The 27,386-nt window shown below is 41.2% G+C and overlaps 2 protein-coding genes and 1 pseudogene across 3 annotated transcripts; 2 read left to right on the forward strand and 1 right to left on the reverse strand.

Moving 5' to 3' along the window:
* The first annotated feature begins 531 nt into the window (after positions 1-531).
* LOC308366369 (glutamine amidotransferase-like class 1 domain-containing protein 3, mitochondrial) lies at positions 532-5,098 on the forward strand (annotated as a pseudogene). Its single transcript has 5 exons — positions 532-665; positions 2,553-2,665; positions 3,396-3,567; positions 4,403-4,604; positions 4,906-5,098. The product of its transcript is annotated as a glutamine amidotransferase-like class 1 domain-containing protein 3, mitochondrial (transcript).
* Positions 5,099-5,858: 760 nt separating this feature from the next.
* Positions 5,859-16,274, forward strand: LOC308366370 (glutamine amidotransferase-like class 1 domain-containing protein 3, mitochondrial). The gene is made up of 5 exons (XM_080840049.1): positions 5,859-5,908; positions 8,097-8,209; positions 8,920-9,091; positions 9,373-9,574; positions 15,245-16,274. The coding sequence occupies exons 2-5, from the start codon at positions 8,102-8,104 to the stop codon at positions 15,435-15,437; spliced, it is 675 nt and encodes a 224-aa protein (XP_080696175.1). The 5' UTR covers positions 5,859-5,908; positions 8,097-8,101; the 3' UTR covers positions 15,438-16,274.
* A 2,238-nt stretch (positions 16,275-18,512) lies between these two features.
* Positions 18,513-24,352, reverse strand: LOC308367285 (putative alpha-ketoglutarate-dependent hypophosphite dioxygenase; the record flags this gene model as incomplete). The annotated part of the gene is made up of 6 exons (XM_080841160.1): positions 18,513-18,608; positions 18,977-19,081; positions 19,369-19,508; positions 23,302-23,393; positions 23,583-23,868; positions 24,223-24,352. 6 exons carry the CDS (start codon positions 24,350-24,352, stop codon positions 18,513-18,515), a joined length of 849 nt encoding a protein of 282 aa, XP_080697286.1.
* Between the last annotated feature and the right edge of the window lie 3,034 nt (positions 24,353-27,386).

Here is a 27,386-nt window from a genome sequence, read left to right on the forward strand (position 1 = left end):
CTGCCTTTCTTAGCCTTAAAGTGCATTTAAGTTAAATGTATTTTCAGTTTTAACGTACTTGGACAAATAAAGAGGATTAACAGTATAGAGATTATTTGTTCGTTAATGAAGTGAAACAGCAAATATACACGTTATTTTGTCAATTGTTAATATGTTTGGTGAACACAGAAAACTACATTTGAAATTAACTTACAGTGAGCCTACCAATGCTAAAACAGTTTGAACAATTATTACAGTAGACATTTGACTGAAATGTAGACGGTTGGTTGGGTTCTCTTACAATAATAAATATTTTAGTATATTTGCGTGCGTGAGAACAGTAGCAGGTTACAGAGCAAATATGAACATGTTTAAGTCCTACACATCTTCTCAATCCTATCTGACTCAAATTTGCCATCTCAATCTTGATCAATGTTTACACAGCGATTTCGACTGGCAAGCCACAGTGACTCTGCTATTTTACTGATACAAGCAGTTCATTATAGTCCTCTCTCGCCTGGAAAAACTCAAACAATGAGATCACCACTTTTAATGGGAGGGACCAAACCGGCACTTTTCGGAGAGGATATAAGTAGCTGTTCAGTTTCCGTACAAGTTATTCTCTCAGCTCAACAGGCACAGCGCACTCTGCAAACTCCTCGGAACGCAACTTCACTCTCCTCAAGGTGAGATATCCGTGGCCGATAATTACAGTGGTCTAGTAATTCCAATTCCTTAGGATAGACTAATATATTTCCAAATATATTGTTGGATCTGTAGTTGAAACAGTTAGCGTGTATTCATTTTAACATGTTTGTTTCACTTTCATCCTGCCTCATACTCAGGCAATATTGTTAGTTTTTATTTCCACGTGTCTTGGCTTTCTGGGAGGTAATGTAGCAGAAAGAAATAGGAAATCAGACAGGGCATGCATTTCAACTCCGCACACATGCCTGTGTGGATACGCTTGAGATTTGGTAAAATTGATCCGCCCCGCTCTTCTTCGCTCTTTCAACTGACGTTCATTTATGTAATCAAGTTTTTAACTTTCGTATCTAACAGTGCCAAAACTTGTTTACATGCTAAATGTTGGGTGTAAATGATGTTCTCATGTTTGATGTTCTCATGTTAGGCTGTATATGATGTGTGCGTAAAAGCGACGGATGGTGGTTAGAAATGTTTTCGCCTGCGCTACCGAAATTCACCATTGCTCACGACTCTGACCTGTTTCTTGTACCCCCAACAATGATTTATTGAATTGACACTAATTCATTTCATCGTGTTTAATGAAAAGGAAGGGTAATTCCAACTGTACCGACTGTAAACAACAATAAGGAACACTATTCCGCTAGATCTCCCGTTAGTCACAAGTTCACAACTGATGGGAAGGATAACCTGTCCGACTTGATTGGACTCCTCCCCGGCTGAGCCCGGCTGTTCACATTGACTCTCAGGTCAAAAGAAGTCCGTTGTCATTGACTCCTCGCTCTCTGCCCCAAAGCCTTTGTTTACCTGCAGTGCCTGGATACGGAGGTGCTGAAGCGTTACCTAGCTAAAGCCACTGGGGAGCACTGCTAGTATACTGCCGAGTCACTCATGGTTGTGTCATCCCCTCTGTGGAGCTCCGCCAAAGTTGTGCTACACCTGAATGCCACTTGAGGTGCACCTGGCCAGGTGATTGAATAGCCGTTTAAAATCTCCAGTTTCCTGCTGCAGAAGGAGATGTTTCTAGCTTGGGGTTTGCTGGTCTTGCTGGCTCTCAGCCTGGGATTTTGTGTTGCTGTTTTGTTTTGATAGTGTGACTTGAGTTGTTGTGTGTGTCTTTTTACATGTATAAATCCCATGGATTTGGTGGTGGAGTGTTGTTCGCCCCATAAGGCCACCAAAGGGTGGGGCGTAACATCTGGGGGCTTGAGACTAGGATTAAACGTCCTTGAGGTAGATGAGTGTAGCTTACGGCCTTTGTTTGTGAGTAGTGGTCATCTCTCATCAATCAAGTTGGGCAGATTCTCCTGGGGCGCCACTGAAGATTAGCTAGGCTAGTAGGGCAGGTTGGGGGGCCTCTCTGCAGCTGGTTTTCCCAGTCACTTTGCTCAGGGGGACTCTGTCCTTCCAGAGATCAGAAGATCTTTGTGTAGTGGGTGTGGCCTCCCAATCCATCTGGTCACTTTGTATTGCTGGTGTCTTGCATTCATCACAGTTACTTGAGCATGTGGTTGGAGACTTTATCAATGAATAATTAATAAATCCCACGGATTTGGTGGCTTTTGAAGGCGTTTTCCTGTAGTAAATTTGGGTCAATGGTGGAGTGTTGTTCACCCCCCACAGGATCGCCAAAGGGTGGAGCGTAACAGTTGGGTGATGCAGTAATTACACTGCAATAAACACTCTTAAAGCAGGTCATAAATTACATGTTTTATTATTTCATTATAGATTATTTTGTCTGCTTGGGTCATTTAAGAAATACTTCCAATAGAAGCTGGAGGGAAGAAGGTATTAATATGAATGAAAAGCTCATTGGGAGCAATTGATGGAGCATTTATAAATCTCTCTCTCTCTCTGGCTATATGTAGGCACAATGGTGAAACATGTGGCAGTGATCCTGGCTGGTTGCGGTGTGTATGATGGCACAGAGGTCAATGAGGCCTGTGCCCTGCTGGTGCACCTGAGTCGTGCTGGAACTGAGGTGAGGACCATTACAAAAAGACCCAGTGGTTAACCTGGCTTTACAGACACACACACACACACACACACACACACACACACACACACACACACACACACACACACACACACACACACACACACACACACATTGATGTGAATAGAGGGATGGATGCACCAACACTGATATACACACATGCAGACACTGTATTGGTTACCAAACTCTTCTTTGTAACCAAATGCGTAGTTGCTGCAAGTTAAGATAACAACACCCTATCAGGTTTCTAGGCTAAGTGACGGTTCAATTAGTGCCTGAACTTTTTCACACAGTGTAAAGTTTCACACAGTGCCTGAATACAGCTAATTTCGCCATTTACACACACAATACATTTGCACACCATGTAAAAAAGGCTGTTCTTATCACACTGTGCTTAGCTGTTGGCCATTAGGGGAATTCAAATAAATAATTAACAAACTAAATGCACAGTAGTAGTAGCCAGAAAGATAAGCATGCAAAAAAAGACAAGAAAATGGGTGTGTTCCCTCTTGCTGGCTCAGCTTCACAGGGCCAGATAGAATGACATCTGTAAATAATAGTGATCCTAGATACTGTAGTGATCCATAGATACTTAATTTTTTTTAAATATCAATACAATTAAACAAAAAAGGTAACAAATATATTTTTTATAAAACATGTATAAATATTATATGTGACTATGCAGTGAAATATACGTTCTTCCTGTGTGGCACAGGTGACGATGTTTGCTCCGAATGAGGACCAGATGCATGTGGTGAACCACTGTGAGGGGAAGCCACAGACAGAGAAGCGGAACGTGCTGCTGGAAAGCGCCCGCATCGCCCGCGGCAAAGTCACTGACCTGGCCAAGCTGGACGTGGCTGCCTTTGATGTCCTCATCATCCCAGGTGAGCTGACCAGCTTGACACCTTCATTTACACACACACACACACACACTTTCTCCTTCTCTGTCTCGCCCTCGTTCAAACACACGCGCACATCTCTCTCTTTCTCTCTCTCACACACACACACACACACAAACACAGCAGTCCATTTTATGAAGAGCAGATATATACGGATATTTACTTCCTCTGTTTAACAAAACATCTCTCTCGACTAAAACGACTACAAACACTCAAATGATCATGCCAGGCCAGCAGGTGTTGATAAAGTGTCTAGCAACAATACGTCAAATACCAGAGAAGAATTTTCTGAGCATCCGTGTTGATCTTATACGTCCAATACACAAAGCAACAATGGACATGAATGAATAGAGATGTCATGTCATCGCTTTGAAAAACTTCACCTTATAAGGCGTTTAAAATAAAAATAAAAAACATTTGAGTGAGCTATTGAGCAAGCCTTTAAAGGGCCAATGTGGTTAGTACGTTATTTTCTGTTTTTAATCTCTGGAAAACCTGTGTCTCTTTACAAGTGTTTGTAACCCATCCCCCCCCCCTTCTGTTAGGCGCATTGTGTTACCTCTTGGTATGAAATGCGCTGTAAAAGCAAAGTTTGATTTGATTTGATTTGATTTGATTTGATTTGATTTGATTTGATTTGATTTGATTTGATTTGATTTGATTTGATTCGATTTGATTCGATTTGATTCGATTTGATTTGAGCTAAACGCTTTTTGCATGTGAGGCTCAACTGTCGAGGAAAATGTTCAGTTTGCAAAATATCTGCATTAGTGTGGACAAGGCCTAAGGGAATTTAATGTATGAATGCTGTTTTGTGCAGGTGGATTCGGAGTGGCCAAGAACCTGAGTGACTGGGCAACAAAGGGGAAGGACTTCTCTGTGAAGCCTGAGGTGGAGAAGGTGATCAAGAGCTTCCACAAGGCGGGTAAACCCATCGCTATGTGCTGCATCTCCCCCGTGCTGGCCGCCAAAGTGCTGCCAGGCTGCGAGGTCACCGTGGGCCATGACTGCGAGAGCGAGAAGTGAGTGTGAGAGCTTTGTGGCTCAACCCAATAGCAACTGATCTGTACCTAATTCTGGTCCTGACTTGAAACTGACTTGGAACAGTTTTTGCTGCCGTCTATATAGGTAAACTGTATTTGTCGTGCTAACACTGAATTCATCATCAGTGGTAGCATTTGTAGAGTTTCCCTTAGGAGCTCTAAAAGTCTTTATCATACATTTAATGTGGTTGAGACTCTCTGCAATGTCTCCACACACAATGTCTTTAGTGATGGAGATTTGAATTCTAAGTGCCTGTTTCTTTCTCTCTCCCATCTCTAGATGGCCCAGTGCGGGGACAGCCAAAACCCTGTGTGAGATGGGCTGCAAACACGTGAACAAGAACGTGACGGAGGCCCACGTCGACAAGAAAAACAAACTGGTGACCACCAGTGCTTTCATGTGCAATGCCCCACACCATGAGGTGTTTGACGGAGTGGGTGTCATGGTTACTGAGGTTCTGAAATTGGCCTGATCTGTCTGAACATTTCAGCTGTAGTTAGTGTTGGTGTTATCCATGCTGGATCCATGACTGTTTTATAGTTGCACTTCAGAGCAGCTTGAGTTTTGTTTTTGTGCTATGCAGAACTCCAGTCATTTTCAAAATGGACATTATTTCCTTAATGCTTGTGTTGTTTTCATATGAACTGTGTAAGCTATTGAATATGAATAAAATTCAAATGTAATTGTGAATTCATTTTGTAGTATGCATAATATTTTTTTTTCTATCTATAGCCTACTGATCCACTAAACCAGTCATACAATTTGATTTGTATTTGGTCTTGTCATGGTTACAGTTGTCTATAGCAGTGGGTCAGAATGGAAATTGAACTTTTGAGCAGATCTATTTGTATGGTGTAACAACATGGAGAACTGCCAGCCGAGTACATTATATTATGGCATGTCACTCTCCAAGTGCTCTTGTAGTTCTGGAACGTTATATCTGGACCTCGTCACAACATTAACGTAAGGATATTTAGCTAGTTGTGGAATAAACAAACTTAATTTGATAAAGAAAATATACATTTTAAATTACATTGTCACTTACATTATTGCTATATTGGTTTGTCAAACAAATTAAATACATAATCATAAATTCGCATCACGGCTAAGCCTTAATTGCCCTGGTGCAGAGCCCGCCGTAGCGCGTCAGCCGCTGATATCAACACTTTTTATATGGGAGGGGGACCAATCCGGCTCTTCTCAGATGCAATATGAAACGGTTCAGTTGCCGAACTCTCGGCCATAGTGCACTCTGCAAACGCAACTTCACTCTCCTTTCGAGGTGAGTCTTCTTTGAATGATAATTCCATCTATTTAAGTGTAGACCAGTGGTCTTTTAAACTTTTGCGCTACAAATAAAATAATACAAGGATGTTAAAACACCTAGCATGTATTCATCTTAAGTTAGTTTCACTTTCATTCTGTGCTTCACGTATGTAGGCCTGTGTTACACTGCGCTGCAATGCCAATGTAGCTACAAAACTCAGGCATTATATTGTCAGGGTTTCTCTCAGTGTAGTTATTTCTATGTGTCTCGGAAAGAGAGGAAATCTGACCAGTGTTGCCAATTCAGCGACTTCGTCTCTATATCTGACGACTTTTCAGACCCCCCTTGGCTACTTTATTAGCAAAAAGCGACTAGCGACAAATCTTGATTAGCCTATCTGACAGTCACGCGTTTCAACTCCACACTAATGCCTGTGGATACGCTTGAGATTTTGTAAGATTCTGCTTCGCTCTTTCAACCTACGTTCATTCATTTAATCAACATTTGTATCTAATAGTACAAAAACTTTGGATATTTGCATGGTAAAGCAATTAATGCACTTAATGCGGCGCTTTAATAGACAGTTAAAAAGGGGAAATCCCGTTCTCATGTCTGTCAGTTGGGCTGGACAAATTGGGTGCATATGACTGCGCAGAACTGACGTAACGCGCTACATGCTGGATTTAAAGATGCAGTAGGGAACTCGTATAAAAGTACCTTTTACGTTGGATTTACTTGAACTGTCACGATGGCAGAAAGAAGTTCATGAGCAAGATAATCTGAAAAACAATCAGGCTCCTCTGGCTCCAACCTATGCATCTAATGTAATTTGCAAGAATCTCGACTGCATCAAAACAACCAATCAGAGCCAGGAGGAGTGTCTGACAAAGTGTAAATCACAGCTCTTGTACACCTGTCAATCACCTCGCTAATCACGCTCTTTCACGTATTCCAGTTACTTAACTTAATGAAAACAGTTATATAATGTGAACTGTGCCTATAGGTGGCTTATATGAGAGCCAAGTCTTCATGCTACCTCTGATATAGATTGATAAACTACTCCAGTACCAGTACATGGCACTTTTAAGGATTAGTCTGGAAAGTCTGTTTATCTATGATGAATATGATACGGTAATTGTATATTCCACTAAGAGAAGATCAGAAACAGCAAAAAGCCACTTTGGTTTCCATTTCATTACTTTTCTTAACATACTCTGCTGAAGGTCATCTGCCTGGCATCCAGACTTTATTGCATGTTGTCTTAACTTGAACTTCCCTATAGTTTATGACTCGAGATGGGCGTATGGATGATGTTTGCACCAAGATGTCACGTTATGGGCAGTTTTAGGGCAGTACTGCAGGGTTAGTGGCCCAATAGTAGAAATGCAAATGTTTTTGGTTCTCATGAAGCCCTAGTTGGTCCGAAGATAGCCCTAGCTCACACTGGCTCGATAGTGGAATCACGGCGTGGGTGGCTTCATTAGCAAACACAATGGCAGCAATGAAAAAACTGCCCATCCCTTCTTTGCCCAATGAAGAAAAGAAAGAATTACACTTAGCCAGAGAGAAAACAAGGGTAAACCTCAGAAGTCTTTGGGCAGAAAAGGAGATAAGGACTATAAGGTTCAGCAGCCAAGCTTGAAAGTTTAGGGAAAGCGCCCACCACAGGCACTGGAAGCCAGGCACTTGATAGTTTTCAGATGATGGTGTTGCAGTACGTATAATGAGCCTTAACCTAGCTTTTCAACCAACGCAGCACCAGGAAGTTAGGGTCGTAACAACAGAGGGAGTTGAAGGGCCTGAAAAGTGAAGCCATGGTTGCTTTGGTCTGTTGTAGGGGAAATCTTTTACACTTTCAAAATCTATCTACTCTCTCCGGTTTCTCCTGAATTGCCTACCTCAGCTTTAAAGCAATGCATGCTGGTTAGAAATGTCGTCCGACTATCGCCTGCGCTGTGAAACGTCAACATATCACCTGACATTTAAACCTCGCTGGAACAAAGCGGCGGCTGTTTTTTCAGTCAGGTGCTGCAGTGCACTCCATCTGCTGCATGAGCTAGAACACGTCTTTACAATGTCAATTTCACGCTATACTGTAGGCTGATAAAAAGTGTGGAAAACACTCAGCACTGAATGAATGTGACCTGCGATGCTGATCTCTTGAATGTATCCCATCTGTGTGTGTGTGTGTGTGTGTTTATAGGCAAAATGGTGAAACGTGTGGCAGTGATCCTGGCTGGCTGCGGTGTGTTTGATGGCACAGAGATCAATGAGGCCTGTGCCGTGCTGGTGCACCTGAGTCGAGCTGGAGCCGAGGTGAGGACCTTTAGAAAAAGACCCAGTGGTGTACCTGGCTTTACACGCATCACACTTGTATACATGCAGAATGATGGATGCATCAACACTCATATACACATAGATGCACACTTGCAGACATGCAGTAGCAGTGGCGGTTCTGCATGGAATTACGCCCCGGGCGACCCCCTCCGAAGGACCTGATTTCGTATAGAAGCCTTCAAAAGGGACTCCATTATGCAATGGAGGGATAAGTTCAAAACGTAAAACTAGATATGATGGATGACAAGCTTAAATTGCAGGCGAAAATTTACAGATCACAATGCAAGAGGGAGAAGCCTCATCTCACGGTCATCACGATTGCAGATAACAACATCCCATACCAGCATTGTTCATGCACCACAGGGAAAGATTAAATTAATTTACCTTCAGTTAATTTAACTCATCTGGAGAGGCACTGAGATGTAGACCTATGCTTATTAGTTTATTAACTAGCAATACCCTGTCCCTGACATTATGTTAAACAGTTCGCCTGTGTCCAAAACCGTTCCTGCTTATTAGTTCCAAACTCTTCTTTGTTACCAAATGCGTAGCTGCTGCAAGTTTAGATAATGGCACTCAATCAGGTATCTAGGCTAAGTGACAGTTCAATAATGGCCTAAAAATAATAATTTATATAAATATTATATGTGACTGACTATACACTGGAACCTTCTTCCTGTGTGGGACAGGTGAAGATGTTTGCTCCGAATGTGGACCAGATGGATGTGGTGAACCACTGTGAGGGAAATCCCCAAACAGAGAAGCGCAATGTTCTGCTGGAAAGCGCCCGCATCGCCCGCGGCAAGGTCACTGACCTGGCAAAGCTGGACGTAGACGCCTTTGATGTCCTTATCATCCCAGGTGAGCTGACCATGTTCACACACACACATGTGAGTCCTTTAAAAAAGACAGGTGAAAAACAAGCTCTTATAACATGTTAACTGAGGATGTATTTACTGTCAAATTATCATGCATGCATTACGAAGATAATGGGTTTCTTTTAACCCCAAAATCTCAGTCATCACTTTATTCTTAGAGACAAATGTTTGAAAACTTCTTTTTGTCTCAATTCTTATCATGCTGCTAGAATGATTTTACAATCATTATGTGCAAACATACTGTATGAATGCTATTTTATGCAGGTGGATTCGGAGTGGCCAAGAACCTGAGTGACTGGGCAACGAAGGGGAAGGACTTCTCTGTGAAGCCTGAGGTGGAGAAGGTGATCAAGAGCTTCCACAAGGCAGATAAACCCATGGCTATGTGCTGCATCTCCCCCGTGCTGGCCGCCAAGGTGCTGCCAGGCTGTGAGGTCACCGTGGGCCACGACTGCGAGAGCGAGAAGTGAGTTGGAGATTTTTCAGCTCAACCCAACAGCCACTGATTCTGTACCTAATTCTGGTCCTGACTTGGAGCATTGTTTGTTGCCGTCTGCTCTAAAAGTCTTTATCATACATTTAATTTGGTTATGACTCTCTGCAATGTCTTCACACTAGGGCTGTCAAAGTTAACGCGTTAACGTATGAGATTATTGTGGCCGAGGTTAACGCAATAAAATATTTTAACGCAGTTAACGCAACTTTGTTAACTTCCGGTGTGCGTTGACCTCTGACACGAAACCGCCCCGTGCCTGCAGTCAGTAAGATAGGATAGAACAATACAGGAGAAGTTGAAGTTGGAGAGAGCTGAGGGATTGTTGGGACGGAAAGTTTCTGTTTAAGAGGCAAAATGACGGAACAATCGAAAACATTAAAGTTGTATGTAGCATTTGTCAAACTGAATTTAGCTATTACAGAAGCAGCTCGTCTTTAAGTTATCTATCTATAAATCCAGGAATCTCTGTGTGTCAGGGTGTCAGTCTGTCCAGGGCGTATCTCCCTGACGGTAGTTATTTTAGTTATGAGATTTTGCATGTAGCTTACGCATGTCATGAACCTGTGCATCCTTGATTTTGAAGATTTTTGAATTTATAGTTTGCGAGATACTTGTATTTTACCGTTTCCCGTAGCCACTAATGGGTTATCGTTTCCCGTCCCGTCGGCACTATGGGTAGTGACGTCACAATCAAACAATATACGCGTAGTAACTATCCTGCCTTCACTCAAAGTTCAGAATACCGTTGGATACGAGGTCCGCATTCAAATTCTTCTTGGTGAACAGATACAGACTTTTGCTCAGGTAATCTTAAGACAGTGATTGATTTGATCTATTCGTTTATTTTTAAGCTTCTTTATATTAAGTTTCAAAGTAATGTGGCTTACGCATGTCATGAACCTGTGCATCCTTGATTTTGAAGATTTTTGAATAGTTCGCGAGATATTTGTATTTTACCGTTAGCCGTAGCCTACGGTGCAAACCCATGTCACCGTTGTAGCGGTGTAGTGCTCCACTCTTGCGTTGTGATTTTGATTGGCACCCAGCCTTTTAGTCACAGGTTTAATGAACACAGAGCAAAGGTGATCACACACAGTATCTTCCGAATGACAGCCTCTCCCAGCCAGGGTAAATGCAGACTGAGGTTTATAATATTGCAATAATGAGAAAACAAAGTAAACGAATTACAACAGATACATCGGGACACTTTTTTGTGAATTATGTCATAGTCATAGAACAGTCGTCGTCATAGATGTTACCCCCTACGGGCACTGCACTAGTCACCTTAATGCGAAGCACCCGACAGAAAGCAGTCCCAGGTTAGATGGTTGCCAAACCAGACTTCACGACTTCTCTAGGGAAATAACTAGACCAGTCTATGAAAAGATAACCAACACTTTAGCAGTTTGGGTTGCTGATGACTGCCGGCACATCAACATAGTTGAGGACGGTGGGCTGACTGAGGTGATTCAAATTGCTTCAGGGGACAATTCTTACAATTTACCGTCGAGGGGCACCATTGTGTTTAAAAAAATACATTAAAACAACAGTGTCTAAAATACACGCTGTCTGAAGTGATTCATCAATAATTTATAAGATTTAGTCTTTTTTTTATTTTTTATGTATATTTATTGAGATTTTCAAACACAAAGACAGTAGACACAATAACACTGGGACCAGCAAACAAACACAACACCACAAAACAAAAAAACAAAAAAAAAAAGTCCAGAGGGGTTAGTTACATGTAGTACATAACAACTTAGTCAGAGTCAAGGATCATGGTCATTTGTTCAACATATACAATAAATGGACGCCATGCTACATCAAATTTTTCTATTGATCCATTTACAGTATATCTAATTTTTTCAAGCTTAAGAAAAAACATCACATCACAGATCCATCTGCCAAAGGAAGGGGGGTGGTCACTCTTCCAATTCAAAAGAATGAGTCGCCGTGCTAAAAGGGAGGAATAGGCTAAACTATTTAATTGTGGCTTTTGCAGAGGTAGATCGTCTGCAGGTACACCAAAAAGTCCAATGAAAGGACAGGGATCAATAGTTAAACCTAAAATGGTGGAGTATACCTCAAATATTGAGGACCAGAATGCTGTTAGACTTGAACAGGACCAAAATGTGTGATACAGAGTGGCAGGTGCTTGCTTACATCTGTCACAGATAGGGTTAACTCCTGGGAAGATTTTGGACATTTTAACCTTTGACATACAGTACTGTGCAAAAGTTTTAGGCAGGTGTGAAAAAATGCTATGAACTAAGAATGCTTTGAAAAATGTAAACAATAAATGTTTATTTTGTATCCATTTATATGGTAAGACTGAGCAAAGCAGCAAGACACAACGTAGTTATACTGCATCAGAAGGGTCTCTCCCAGACAAAGATTTCAAAGCAGACAGGGGTTTCAAAATGTGCAGTTCAAGCTCTTTTGAAGAAGACGTTGAGGATCGTAGACGCAGTGGTCAGCCAAGGAAACTTAATGCAGCTGATGAAAAACACATCAAGCTTATTTACCTTCAAAATCTGAAGATTTCAAGCAGTGGCATCAGCTCAGAACTGGCAGAAACCAGTGGTACCCAGGTACAGACATTTACTGTCCGGGGAAGTCTGGCCAGAAGTGGTCTTCATGGAAGAGTTGCAGCCAAAAAGCTCTACCCCGACAAGGAAACAAGGCCAAGTGACTGAACTAAGCACGAAAACATAGAAACTGGGGTGCAGAAACATGGCAGAAGGTGCTCTGGACTGATGAGTCAAAATTAGAAATATTTGGCTGTAGAAGAAGGCAGTTTGTTCGCCGAAGGGCTGGAGAGAGGTACAATAATGAGAGTCTGCAGGCAACAGTGAAGCATGGTAGAGGTTCCTTTCCAGTTTGGGGCTGCATTTCTGCATGTGGAGTTGGAGATTTGGTCAGGATGAATGGTGTCCTCAATGCTGAGAAATACAGGCAGATACTAATCCATCATGCAATGCCATCAGGGAGGCGTATGATTGGCACCAAATGTATTCTGCAGCAGGAACATAACCCTAAACATACAACCAATGTCATTAACAACTATCTTCAGCTTAAAGAAGAACAGAAAGTCCTGCAAGTGATGGTATGACCCCCACAGAGCCCTGATCTCTACATCATCGAGTCTGTCTGGGTTTACATGAAGAGACAGAAGAATTTTAGGAAGCCTACATCCACAGAAGATCTGTGGTTAGTTCTCCAAGATGTTTGGAACAATTTACCAGACGAGTTCCTTCAAAAACTGTGCTCAAGTGTATCTGGAAGAATTTATGCTATTTTGAAGGCAAAGGGTGGTCACACCAAATATTGATTTAATTTAGAATTTTCTTCTGTTACTTCACTGCATTTTGTTAATTTATGAAGAATTGATGAAAATAAACTGTTAACACTTCCATTTTTGAAAGAATTCTTAGTTTACAGCATTTTTTCACACCTGCCTTAAACTTTTGCACAGTACTGTATGAAGCCTATGTACAATCTTAAACTGAATTAGACTGTGCCTTGCACAAATAGAGGTGGAGTGATTTTTTTTAATTATGTTAGACCATTGATCCTCAGTTATATCTGCACCCATATCCTTCTCCCAGTTTTCCTTTATTACTGACATTGAGGAACCTTCCAATTCAAATATAATTGTGTACAGCCTTGATACGGTTCCCTTCACCTCAGGAGGGGTTTCAAGGATTGAATCAAGTGGTGACTTTGGTGGAGGTGAGGGAAATTGAGTAAAGTGATTCTGTATGAAATGTCTGACTTGTAAATATCTGAAAAAATGGTGTGCTGGTAAAGAAAATTCCTGTCTAACTTGATCAAATGACATGAAAATGGCATCCTTGTATAACATCTTTATATTCACCACTCCGTTTCTAAACCAACAAGTAAATGTATTATCTTGGAGAGAGGGTGGGAATAGGTGGTTGGCTGTAATAGGGGAAAAAACTGACATAGAGACTAGCCCATAACGTTTCCGGAACTGAGACCAGATTTTTAAAGAATGGCGGACTACAGGATTCTGGCAGGTCTGTGGTGAATGTAAGGGAATAGATGAACACAAAAGAGCTGAAAGTGAGACAGGACTACAATAACTAGATTCAATTTGTAACCAGCCAGGAAGATCTCGGGAGGATGTATCCCATCGCCAATACAATAAGCTTTTGATATTGTCAGCCCAATATTAAATTTGAAAATTAGGTAGGGCCATTCCGCCATGTATTTTAGGCCTCTGTAGAAACAATTTCCTGATCCTAGGTGTTTTATTATTCCAAATAAAAGTTGAAATAAGACTATCAAGTTTTGTAAAAAATGCTTTTGTAAGGAAATATGGGATGCACTGAAATAAAAATAAGAATTTGGGAAGGATATTCATTTTAATTATACTGATTCGCCCGGCTAAGGTCAAAGGCATAGTGGACCAGCGGGTAAGATCCTGTTGGGTGCGCTCCAAAAGTGGAGTAAAATTGGCCTTAAAAAGTTGGGAATGGGACCTTGTTATACACACACCCAGACAATTAAACTTATTATTAGTCACTTTGAAAGGTAGAGAGAGAAGTGAGGTCTGATTAGCAATTGTAGTAATGGGTAAGAGCTCACTTTTGTCAAGATTGAGTTTGTATCCTGAGAAACTGCCAAAAACTGTAAGGATGGTAAGAATATGCGGAATGGATGTAAGAGGGTCAGATATATACAGGAGGACATCGTCTGCGTATAGAGAAATTTTGTGTTCCTGATTTGCTCTGAAGATTCCTTTGATGTCAGTACACTGCCTAATAGTGGCTGCTAGGGGCTCCATTATCAAGGCAAAAAGCAGTGGAGACAGGGGACAGCCCTGTCTAGTCCCACGCTGAAGAGGGAAGTATGAGGAATACGTGTCATTAGTTCTGACTGAGGCCAAAGGAGATGTACAACAGTTTGACCCAAGAGATGAAAGTATCCCCAAACCCAAACCGCTTAAGAACATAAAACAAGTAATTCCACTCCACACGATCAAACGCTTTCTCAGCGTCTAAAGCTAAAAGAGCCTCAGAATGCTGAGAGGAGGGAGTGTAAAGGATATTAAATACACGTCTGACATTAAAAAATAAATTTCTATTTTTTATAAATCCAGTTTGGTCAGATGAGACAATAGTGGGCAAAACAGACTCAAGGCGGAGAGCCAGCACCTTAGCCAATATCTTTACATCCACATTAAGAAGACTTATTGGACGGTAGGAGGAACAACTGTGGGGATCCTTTCCTTTTTTTTAGAAGAAGGGATATTGATGCCTGGCGTAAAGTTGGTGGGAGGCACTGGGAGTTTAGACTGTCATCAAACACAGCTTTGAGTAAGGGGCCAAGTTTTGCTGAGAACTTCTTATAAAATTCTGTAGGAAAGCCGTCCGGGCCTGGGCATTTTCGACTTTGCATGCAGGCAATAGCATTGTTAATTTCATCTAAAGAGATAGGGCTTTCTAAAGAATTCATAAGATTTAGTCTTAAGAAGAACATGATTCATTCATTTCAAAAGGTGTGACTAATTCGTTTTTTTTTTGTATCTATTTACAGCCCTACTTCACACACAATGTCTTTAGTGATGGAGATTTGATTTCTAAGTGCCTGTTTCTTTCCCTCTCCCATCTCTAGATGGCCCAGTGCGGAGACCGCCAAAACCCTGTGTGAGATGGGCTGCAAACACGTAAACAAGAACGTGACGGAGGCCCACGTGGATACGAAAAACAAACTGGTCACTACCAGTGCTTTCATGTGCAATGCCCCACTCTATGAGGTGTTTGACGGGGTGGGTGTCATGGTTACTGAGGTTCTGAAATTGGTTTAATCTGTCTGAAACTTGTCGGCTGTAGTTTGTGTTGATGTTAGACACTTGGATTCATGCGCTTTTTATAGTTTATTTATATAACAGGCAGCTTGTGTTTGTACTGATTTAGTTGTGTTTTATGCAGAACTTCAGCCATTTATGAAAAAAATATTTATAGCCTTAATGCTTGTGTTGTGTTCATTTGAACCACACATTGACATTGAATGTGAATACAATTCTTATATTATTATACATTTTTTGTGAATTAATTTTATATTATACATAATTTCTTTATGTTTTCATCAATACTGATCCACTAAACCAGTCATACAATTTGATTTGTATTCGGTATTTGTGACGATGTGCCGTTATTACAGATGAGTTTGTGCTCTGACTGCCATACCGTCGAGCTTGGCTCTTTGCCGCGGGGGCAGAGTGCATGTTTGGCACCCTATAGACCCGGGTTCAAGTTTGGGTGGGGTGACTACGCACCTTTCGCTACAGCAAAATGGTTGAAAACCCCTGTCCTATACTGGCTATACATTATCCCTTACATATCAGACCTCCGAACGTTGCGGTGGTGGATTAAAATCAATGGAACTTTTTGCAACTTCTGTGGATAAATAATAATAATATGTATAGCTTTTATAATATATTGAAGAGCCTACTGTAAGCTGTGTGTGTGACTTGCAATGACTTTGCCTATTTGTGACGCAATTGTGATCCCTCTCCAATGATCAGTTTAAACTTTAAGAGCAGATATAGGCGAATTAACGTTATACAGGAATACAGAATGCTGACAAGATGTTTCAGTCTAGAATTGTGCTTCACAGAAGTAAAGGACATTATGTTGTCGTTGAGGATTGTCTCTGTCTGTTTGTCTGTGTGTCTGTAAGCAGCATTACGCCAAATTACTGGCACGATTTTCATGAATCTCGTGGTCTAATTTGCATGTGCTAAGGAGGAACTCATTACATTAAAGAGCGAATCCGACTCACTTGGCATCTCAAAAAAAAGGGGTTAAATTTCGCTACCGGTGCGAGATATGGCATGGTGTCACTACCGGATCCTAGTCCGCTACCCGATCCTAGTCGTGCACATCGCGCATGCTTTGATACAAACGGTTTGCGGCATAAGGCTCATCATCAACATATGGGGCTTGTCTTAACGCAAAATGTGGGTTTACTCAGCGTAATATTTAATAATGTTGTAAACAGTTTATAGCATAAGGCTCAACGTCAACATATTAGGCTTCCCTTAGCGCATAATGTTGGTATATTTAATGTAATATTTATACCTTTCACCCTTTTTTAGCTAAATGGCTCAGACTATTTGAGCAGTCTTCATTTTACTGCTGTTGTGCTGTTCAACATAGCCTACGTACCCCTCAAAACGTAACTGGAGATAGACAGCGTGATTCTCCACCTCATATTTTTAGTGCATAGTGACCATCTCTGTCGTTTTAAGTAACCGCCATGTTTCGGTAAAACTAGCTGTTGTTGATGTCTTCCATGATTGAAACCATAGATATATACCATTTATGTAGATAAGTAAGTATATGTCTATGATATGTCTATGATTTTATCTGGCAATCTCCACTGGCTTCGCTGTCGACAGTGTCGCAAAGTGACGTATGCGCGATGTGCGCAACGAGGATCGGGTAGCGGACTAGGATCAGGTAGTGACACATGGCCTTGGCGGTAATATATCAGGACTCCACTAACGCACCATTTCTCGTCACGTACACAGGAAGTCAGTGGAAACTGCCCAGTGCCAGAAACCACAACATCAAATCATGCCTTCTCTGAGCATACAGAGGAAAAAAGAGAGAGACCCTTACTGAAACTAATTTAACATAAATGCTTGTTTCAAAGTTAACCACCCTGCACGGTGAATACGTTTGATGTTGACACATATTCCACATCCTGTCCTGTAAGCCCTTCACCATCCTGCATGGTGAAAACGTCTGATGTTGACACATATTCCACATCCTGTCCTGTAAGCCCTTCTTGTCATTGCAGTTGAAAGTGAAAGTGAAAGTCCTCTCTATGGCAGAGGTGGTGTAGACACACACACTCTGAAATCCACCTCTGCATTTAACCCTCCAGGGAAGTGACACACACACAGTGAAGTGAGGTTACACACTAACCCGGAGCAGTGAGCTGCCTTTGGCAGTTCCCGGGGAGCAGTGATCGGGGTTAGATGCCTTGCTCAAGGGCACTTCAGCCGTGGATGTGGGCATGGGAGAGCAGTGGTCTACCACTTCCACCGCCCACATTTTTCCTACTGGTCGGGGATCGAACCGGCCACCCTACAGTTTACGGCCTGAAACCCTAACCAGTAGGCCAGTAGCAAGTTAAACAGAGTGTTTCAGCTTTCTTAAGTTTATAAGAAAACCTATACAATGTACAAAGGAAGCTATTTTGGCTGTACCTATTTACTATATCTTTTGACACTTTGACACACTACAGATATAAAAAAACTGAAAAACTTAAAGGCCTGCTCAGTACAGACTATAGCTGCAGTGTTGATGAAAGATACAGTTTCTGACTTAAAGAGAGAATGTCACATTCTCTTTCAAGCTCTATGCCTTGCATTTCTCTGTCCCTCTGCATATCTGCTGTAGTTACTCATCTACATTCAAGGGTTCAGGTTCATTTCAAAGGCAGACTCTAATAGTGTGTAATCTGCTCTAAACTAACCATATCAATGTAGCAACAGTTAGCTGTCCAGCTCAGAAAAGAGTGAACTCAAACTGAGTGGATATGGGATATCTGACTATAATAAGCAAAAGGCAAACACAAGATCAACAAGGTACGGTTAAAACATTTATTAAACTGAGGTAACATTTAGAATCAAGCATATACAAAGCACCAAGCCCTTACACATAGCCCATAAATAATTATCACATACATCTCCCAAAGTCATAATACTTTATATAATGATAGATATTAAAATTCTTCAGATATTCCAGTAAAATAATAACAAAATAATGTATAATAACAAAAGTGCAATAGAAAGAAGATGAATAATCTTTCTCCTCCTCCTTCTTCCCTCCTCCTCCTCTCATTTTCTGCAGCTCATTGGCTGTAGTCTTTAGAGCTGTGGCTTTTCGTTGTTTGAGAAGTGTCCATACTGGTCAGTGCCACTGACCAGAACAGTTGCATGGAAGCGGCGGGGTCTGTCAGGATCCTGGTGAACAGACACAAAGAGGCCTTTAGAGAAAAGACTGACAAAAAGGGCTGAGCTTTCATACTTTTTTTTCTTTAGACAAAACATTCCCTCCATATTCTTAAACCGTTCCACTGCCTAGATACAAACATGTGGAGGAAATGAGTCACCCATGGCTTCAAACACAGCTCTTAAAAGAAGTTAAAGAAGAGACTATGATACTTAGTTATCATTACCACAGAAATATCCCCACAGCAGTACAATAATAATGAACAATAATAATAATGATAATAATAATAATATTACACACCTATACACACTTCTGTAAAAAGGACAGTTAGCATCATTGAAGTCAATTTGTGAATAGCACTCTGTGCGGTTTCTCTCACCTGGATTGGATAAGCACATGTGGGGACGTAGCGGATAACTAAACCACAGCGTCTGCGGTCAGACATGTTGGGATCGCTGGCATGGACAAGCAGGCCATCATGCACCTGAGTGATATCAGCACAGTATCAACTTTAATAACCAGAACAAACAACCAAATGTCCAGTAACCTGCAGTTTGATGTGCCAGTTAAAATGGTCAAACCGTGATCGAAAAGTAAGTAAAAATGTATAGAAATAAGAATTAAGTGCGGTATATCATTTGTCAAATCTTTGATACGAAGCCGGTTTACAAACAGATCAGTATTTTCTGCCTTGAGGTTACATGAGTTTATACATTTATGAGGATTATCTGCCTTGATGTTTTATGAGTTACACATAACATTGCAACTCACCGACATCTGCCCAGCCTGCAGAGGGCAGAGTAGAGCCTTGTATGTCTGCACCAGTTCTTCTGGGATCTCCTGATTGACAGACAGCATGTTGCCCGAGCGCTGGGACTGGCGGTGAGGAAGCATCCCCGAGCAGTGACTTCCTGTTGGAGATAGGAAAGCTGCTTGTGTTTGGTTCATAAATCACCCAACCCTCCACTGTGTTATAGGTCACAGAGGGGCTTTTTATGGAGCTAGAACAGACATGATGTTTGTTGAACCTAAGTGGTCTAGACAGAGTCTGTAAAAGCTGTAAAAAAAGAAAACATATATATGGGGCTGCATATATATACAGTATATATAGATATATGGAGGGCAACATTTAATAATGTGCTTTGTGAATGGTGACCTTGTCTGTTATTTTAATATACAGCTTAAAAAAATATATGATTCTCACAAGTCCTATTTCTGGGAATTGTTTGTCCCTGGGGAACAATTAAGTTAAACGATACCTTACCCTAACCTACCTCGCCCTAGCCTACCCCTCTATATTATTTTACCAGTGGTGGTCCGTCAGGGCCTTCAAGGCCTTCTCTGCTGGCCTAAACATCATCAGAAAATAAATGTAATAAAATAAATTTAATTTTAATATTTTCTTTTCATAAATATGTATTAAATTATTCCCCATAGTCCATTATCTTCATTTCATAGCTTCCAGCGTTGTTAATTTATGTTAGAGCTTTCATCCAATCATATTTCAGCTATCATGTGTTGCTACGCTCCGAGGAATCTTCCCCGAGAACAGAAATCTTCCCTGAGGCCTTCAGAATTCACATTGAAGGCCCGTGTACATCTGATTGGTTATCACAACTGGCTGTTTCAGTTCATTTAAGTTGAATGAACTGAAACAGACAGTTGTGACAACCAATCAGATTTCGAGTTGGCGACACTGGGCCTTCTAGAAGGCCCGGAAGATGTATTTCCTCGCGTTGAACGTGACACGTAAACGTCCTTTGATTGGACACTGAGGCAGACCGGTGCAGTGCTTCAGTGCTCAGTTTAGCTGGCTAATGCGAAAACGACGTACATCGGTTTCAATGCTTATTATGCTAGTTGTTTCAATTGGTAAGACTAAATATAATAACATTAACCAACTCAAATAAACTAGTTTGCACCAACTTGATAATTCCAGTTTTTGATACAATTACAACGCCATTTTCAAGACGGAACTTTCAAGAAAAACTGGATATCGTGAGGATGGGAAGTTTAATGAAACTGCTTTGCAGGTGGGACAATGCGATGTTTAGTGGACAAACTTGTTACAGCTCACGGCTACTTTCGGTGGACTTAATAAAACTTTGTAGACTAATCCCTGAAAATCGCCTTTTATTTTAAAGTTGTGACAGTAATATCCAAGCGATCGTAACTGAGAGTTTACTACTCTTAATGTATTGTTAATACGGGTGTATTGATTTTAAATGCTCCGGAAATATTAACAAAGTCTGTTGTACTCGACTATGTTAAGGTGATGCAATGCTCACTTATACTGCCTTTCTGTATAAATATAATGGTTCGAGAGCCATGGCGTCATCATAATGATGGTATTAGGAGGTGGATTCACACAGTTTAACATCGTGTAGGACATCGCTGAAGGCCTAGTCGTGAAATGCACGGACCGCCACTGTATTTTTATGGAAGTTTATTAGACTCTTTATTCAAATGGCAATGCATTTGTCAAATGGCAATTCAATGCGCAAAGTGACAATGCAGTCCGCAATTCAAATGGCAAACCAGTTGTCAAATGGCAATTCAATGTGCAAATGACAATGCAATCCGCAATTCAGTTTGTATTATTTTGAATAAAAATTTGAATGAACGCTTATTGCATTGCATTTCATATTGACACGATTTTTTCGACTCTTTATTCAAATGGCAATGCATTTTTCAATTGGCAATTCAATGCGCAAAGTGACAATGCAATCCGCAATTCAAATGGCAAACCAGTTGTCAAATGGCAATTCAATGTGCAAATGACAATGCAATCCACAATTCAGTTTGTATTATTTTGAATTACAATTTGAATGAGCGCTTATTGCATTGCATTTCATATTGACACGGTCTTTTCGACTCTTTATTCAAATGGCAAAGTGGCAATGCAATCCGCAACATATCAATATCCACGTGATGTCAGTCACGTGATATGTTAGTGTGAACCTCAACATGGGGTCCATGTATTAAATGTCAGAAGAATCAGAATCAGCTTTTTTGGGCCAAGTAATCATCTTTTAATCAAAAATGAACATACAATTTTCTGTCACTGACATGGAAGTAATTGAGGAGGACACAAGAGACCAGGCAATGGGTGGTTCATTTTTCAAACACAGAGCCGAGAGAATTGGGGCTTCGATCGCTAAACAGGACAGTTCTTCAAAACCTGCCCAGCCTTCACATTCCCTTATCAGAAATATGTGTAACCCAAAGCTTTTCAACTTCACCTCACCTGCCACTGAACATGGATGCACACATGAAAAACATGCAGTTAATGAATTCTTACATGCTACTCCGGATTTCGTTTGTAGTTGTGACTGCTGTGGTCAAGGTTGCGGGGAAGTTAAGTGTCACTGTGCTTACACGTATTCCTCAAAATATACAGCATAACACAAAACAATACAACAGTGCAAAACAATATAATACAACAGTTCAAAACAATAAGTTGTTTTTTAGAAAAATGTATCGTAGAGGAACTGCCGAAGACCGAATGTAGAAGATAGCTGCTAATCCTGGCTCTCGGGAGTCTGTTAAAACTGGAAATATTTGTATGTGAATTAAGGTGTTTACACAACTTTTATAAGTCTACATCGACTCGGTTTGTTGTTAATATACTATACGAACACTGTCAGGGCAAACAGAATATTGTAGGTCTTTAATTAAGCTCTCGACCGTTATGGTTAGCTTGCTGCCTAAACTTTAATTGGAGATCAATGTAGAAGATAGCTGCTAAAATGCTATAAGCGCTGCACTGCAGCCGAGCTTGCTACTTGGCACTCGCTACATGACAGCCAAACATGTTTTTTTTTCTGACCACGACCCCTAGGCGAAATACCGCCTGCCGATAATTCGTCCCAATGGAAACGTGGAGTTAGACTTGAAGAGAAGAGAAGAGAAAATAAGAGCTTCTTGAGAATAGCGGTATAAAACACTGCAAAACAGTGCCGTACATGGACACCAACAAGGCCGGCAAAGGTTGTTGTCATGGATAATGGTCACGTGACTAAATACGCCTAATAGGGGTAGGGACCCGCCTTGATGGGGCGACTGACAGATTGCATTTTCATTTGAATTTTGCAACAAAAAGAGCGTGATGACAAGTAAATGCTAATGCAATATAGTGGGGGCTCTGTTCAGCTACTACATTGAATTTCCATTTGAATAAAGAGTCGAAAAGACCATGTCAATATGAAATGTAATGCAATAAGCGCTCATTCAAATTGTTATTCAAAATAATACAAACTGGATTGCGGATTGCATTGTCATTTGCACATTGAATTGCCATTTGACAACTGCTTTTCCATTTGAATTGCGGATTGCATTGTCACTTTGCGCATTGAATTGCCAATTGAAAAATGCATTTTCATTTGAATAAAGAGTCGAAAAAACCGTGTCAATATGAAATGCAATGCAATAAGCGTTCATTCAAATATTTATTCAAAATAATACAAACTGAATTGCGGATTGCATTGTCATTTGCACATTGAATTGCCATTTGACAACTGGTTTGCCATTTGAATTGCGGATTGCATTGTCACTTTGCACATTGAATTGCCATTTGACAAATGCATTGCCATTTGAATAAAGAGTCTAATAAACTTCCATATATTTTACCCTACCCTACCACTCTATATTCTCCTACCCTACTCCTCTATACTCTCCTACTCTACATTTCAAGCAGTTCTGTACCTGGAATAACTTGAAGAGCTCCATTGTCCTCCTGTGAGTCATCCAGAGCCAGCCACACAGACAGCACTGGACCTCCATCAAGACCCCAGTACCTGTGAATCACAGGAAACAACTCATTTATCCTTAAATTCATTTTAAATTCATATGTTGAAACATCAATAAATCAATTAACTTTTTTGGCCATGACTACAGCAGGTTCACGGTAAACCCAACCCAAGCTCTTCTATGTGTCCCTGTATATGTGTTTGTATATATGTGAGTGCATCAGTGCTCTCACACACCTCATGTCCTGGTGCCAGGCCACGTAGGGCAGCACAGGTTCCTCTTTCTGCTTTTCCGGTCCGGCTGTCTCTTCCCCTGCCAGTCCATTCTCATAGGCGATGACATCATCTTTTCTGTTGCCCCTGGATACTGGGTATTTACAGATGAACCTGGAGTCCAGCAGAAGGATGTCTGGACCTAAGACGGCACGTACCACTTCCAGAACACGGGGGTGCTTGATCAGACCCCTAACCCAGTCGTACTGCATATGCACATTGTGGAGGCTGTACCCGGTATACTCTGTACCTGTTGGGGAGGAGCGTAGATACTGATTAGCATAACTGTACCACGCAAACTAATGGCAGAGAAACTGACTCTTCTTATGGTATTAAAATGTACCTTGTGTCAACAAAAGATCTGAGACTGTTGTTCCTTCTAGTTATAGCTACTGTATCATATCTTTAAGTTCTTGGGTCTATGATGAATCACAAATGATGTTTTCAGAATGAAAATCACAAAAAGGTGGAGTCTGTTGTAATCTCTCTTCACAGTCTGAACATTTCATGCTACAAGAAACACATTCCATAGGTGCCCAACATGAACACTGAAATTAAATGAAAACAGGATTGAGACCGCATCGCACAGTTGACTGGTACTCACCGAACTGCCTCTCCAGCTGGGCAAAGGCCTCCCTGGCCTGCCGGAGCTCCGGGGGGTCCAGCACGCTCACTCCGCTCAGGTAGCCCTGCTGCTCGTATAGGCTGGACATCTGCTCCGTGGACACACTCATGACTGCTACTGAGGGATGCTTCCTGATGTTCCTGATGCTGGTCTTTGTCTGTCTTTGTCTCTGTCCTTTCTTTGCTTCTCTCTCTCTCACTCTGGAATCACCAGCTGGGCCCTCGTCAGACTGCGTTTTTTTATAACCTGCACTCAGCCTGTGAAAAGAGAGCGGGTGACAGAGATAGAGAGAGAGAGCGAGAGAAATAGAGGGGCCATTACAAGCTTCTCCTGACAGAGGTATTTCCGTTTCTCCTCAGAAACAAACTTTCCTCAGAAAACGTCTCTTTTTCTGGCACTCCTCTCTCCTCACTTCTGTTTTCCTCCCTCGTTCGCTCATCCGCTTGCTCGCTCAGGATACATTTATTCTGGCCTGTTTATGGAGTGCCAGGATATTCTGGGGGCAGTGCTGCATGATGGTGCTAATGACAAAAACATCCCACGGGCCCAATGCAGTGCCTACTCAGACAGACCCAACACACACTGTGGTCAGTCAGTCTCTCCCTCTCTCCGTCAGTTTCTCTCTCTCAACAACAGTCAGTCTCTCTTTCTGTCTCTCCGTCAGTCTGTCTCTCTTTCTGTCTCTCTGTCTTTGACTGTTCATGTCTCTTTTCCTTCTCTTTTACCCTTTTCCTCCTGACAAAGCACATCATTATCTATCTAGCTAACACACACACACACACACACACGCTGGTATCATCTCTGGCGCGTGCTCTGATGTAGTGAAATGCCTCAGGAGAGAGCCTCACCTGTGTACACCTTTGCGAAGCGTCAGTTCAATCCCTGATGTTTTAAGATCCTGTGAGCTGCAAAAGAGAAGTAAGGAAGCTGGATTTAAACCAGATGAAACATAATTCACCTTTTGACAAGTGAACCTAAACACACACAATCAACTGTGCTGTGAGCTCAGTCACGTCAATTACTTTCTCAGTACCTCAGATGATCTCTTTGGTGGCGATGGGTCTCTCTGACTGTAGTCTGGTAAAGGTCCACTTTGGTCCCACCTGGAAAATCTACTTTGAACTCCATGCCACAGGTTCTTTATATTGTGTTGAGGTGGAGGAGGACGGTGAGAGGGCTGTGCCCTCTCTCCAGAATTCCCCATCACATCTTTTCCTTTGAATTGCAGTCAGTGAAGGGGATTGAGTAATGACACAGATGTCAAGATAACGTGGGTTGATGTCATTGAAAACTCTGCCCCTGAACAACCTAAATATAGCTTTACTGGACTGAATACAATGCCTCTGCTAAAATATGACAACCTGAAAACCTGAATTTTTACTTCCATGAGATTTTCCTGGCAACCGTTCCTACATAGGTGAAATTGAGCAATTGCATTCTACAGTGCCACCTATTGTGAGTCACTGTCTTCCTCATTGGCTCAAGATCTCTCCAGAACTCCCCTTCACATCTTTACCTGTCATTTGCATTGCAGTCGGTGAAGGGGATTAGGTAATGACACAGAGGACAAGATAACGTGTATTGTTGTCATGGAAAGATCTGCCCCTGAACAAGCTAAAAAAAAGCCTTACTGGACTGAAGACAACGCCTCTACTAGAATATGACCAGGAAACCTGAAACTGTTTTTACTTTGACTGTTTTTAATTTGATTTTTCGGTCGACTTCCCTATATAGCTGAAATTGAGCAAATGCATTCTACAGTGCCACCTATTGGCCTTTTTTATGAAATGCAACATGAGAGCGTCCCAAGGACATTTACTCTGAGCTTGAAAGGAACCATGCATTGAATCAGCATGCAGTGTTCTTTTACATAGAAAGAGGAGACCCTTTCAAGAACTGGGAGGAAAAAAGCATGGAAAAACAAAAGGACATATTTCTTTATATATTATTTTCCTCCATTACATCAGGTCAACTAGGACAGACATGTTGCAAAACTCCTGTGACTCAGAGTGAATGAAGACAACGAGAGTGTGTGAGTCATATCTTAATAAAAATTAAGCTGTTTACATCCTTGTTTTTATTAGATCTCTCTGACCTCATTCATACCAGGAGAAATACTAGAATAATATGGTTAATGACACTGAAGAGGGTGTGCTGACATTGAAACGCTAGTCTGTGTTAAATGCACCTAAAGTAAATACATTATTAGTCTGTGTTACTGTATGTGCACCTACAATAAAGACATTATTTGTTTGTGTGCTGCAGTGACTGTTCCTGTTCTGCTGTCATGGTTTGTGCTCTGCGTCTATTTCTATATGATAACTATGGATACCCAGTGTTATTTTCTCTTTTTTCTTTCCGCTTTAAATAAACAAAGAAGTCGAGCTTACACAGATTTTAACTAACACCTGACAGAAATGTGTTACAGTGAGACTGAAACAAGGCCAACGAGTAATATATTGTCTTGGAACTTTTCTAAGGAAAACACTCATGTTATTTGCATAAACACCAATAAAAGAGTTGCAGATTTAGTTGTTGTCAACAAACTCCTCCATCAATTATGCTGATGGGTTTTTCCCTGAGTCCAGCTTGTGGGGTTTCCATACCCTCCTGGTTAATTTTTGGTGAAAACATTAGTGGTTATTTTGTTTAATATTCACATCTACAGTACCTTTGGGAAGTTTTGTTTTACTAAGTTTATTGGTACTTTTGCAGGGCTCCCTTAGACTTCCTTCTGGTCACCTAGTGTGGACTTTGGAACCTGGCCCAATAGAACTTCCTCATAGATTGCAAGGAAACCTTCAGCACAGAATGCAAGAAGGGAGACATGAAAGACCAGGCTATTGAAGTAGTCACTTTTGTTTGCTCTTACATTTATTATGTTGCAGATGTTTTTGTCCTAAGGACGTAATTAGAGATGAGATCTTGGTACATGTACTCACTTGGAATTTCACTGGACATATCAGAACCTCGTTCTTTCCTGTTTCATGGCATTTCAAAAGGCATCCAGTATGGCAGGAATTGTTAATTTTTTTCTTGTGAATGTTGGCAGCTAGGATTAATGTGTGTTAGTTTGGTCATGAGCTTTACAGAGAAACAGAGCCCTTATTGCTAGAGGTGACATTTTTGAACTTTTTGGGATC

The sequence above is a fragment of the Sprattus sprattus genome (assembly GCF_963457725.1).
Source record: "Sprattus sprattus genome assembly, chromosome: 6".
NCBI lineage: Eukaryota > Metazoa > Chordata > Actinopteri > Clupeiformes > Clupeidae > Sprattus > Sprattus sprattus.

Coding starts and splice junctions, on each gene's coding strand:
- LOC308366370 (XM_080840049.1), top strand. CDS start 8,102: ATGGTGAAACGTGTGGCAGTGATCCTGGCTGGCTGCGGTGTGTTTGAT. Junction 9,092..9,372: donor TGATGTCCTTATCATCCCAG/GTGAGCTGACCA, acceptor TATTTTATGCAG/GTGGATTCGGAGTGGCCAAG. Junction 9,575..15,244: donor CACGACTGCGAGAGCGAGAA/GTGAGTTGGAGA, acceptor TCCCATCTCTAG/ATGGCCCAGTGCGGAGACCG.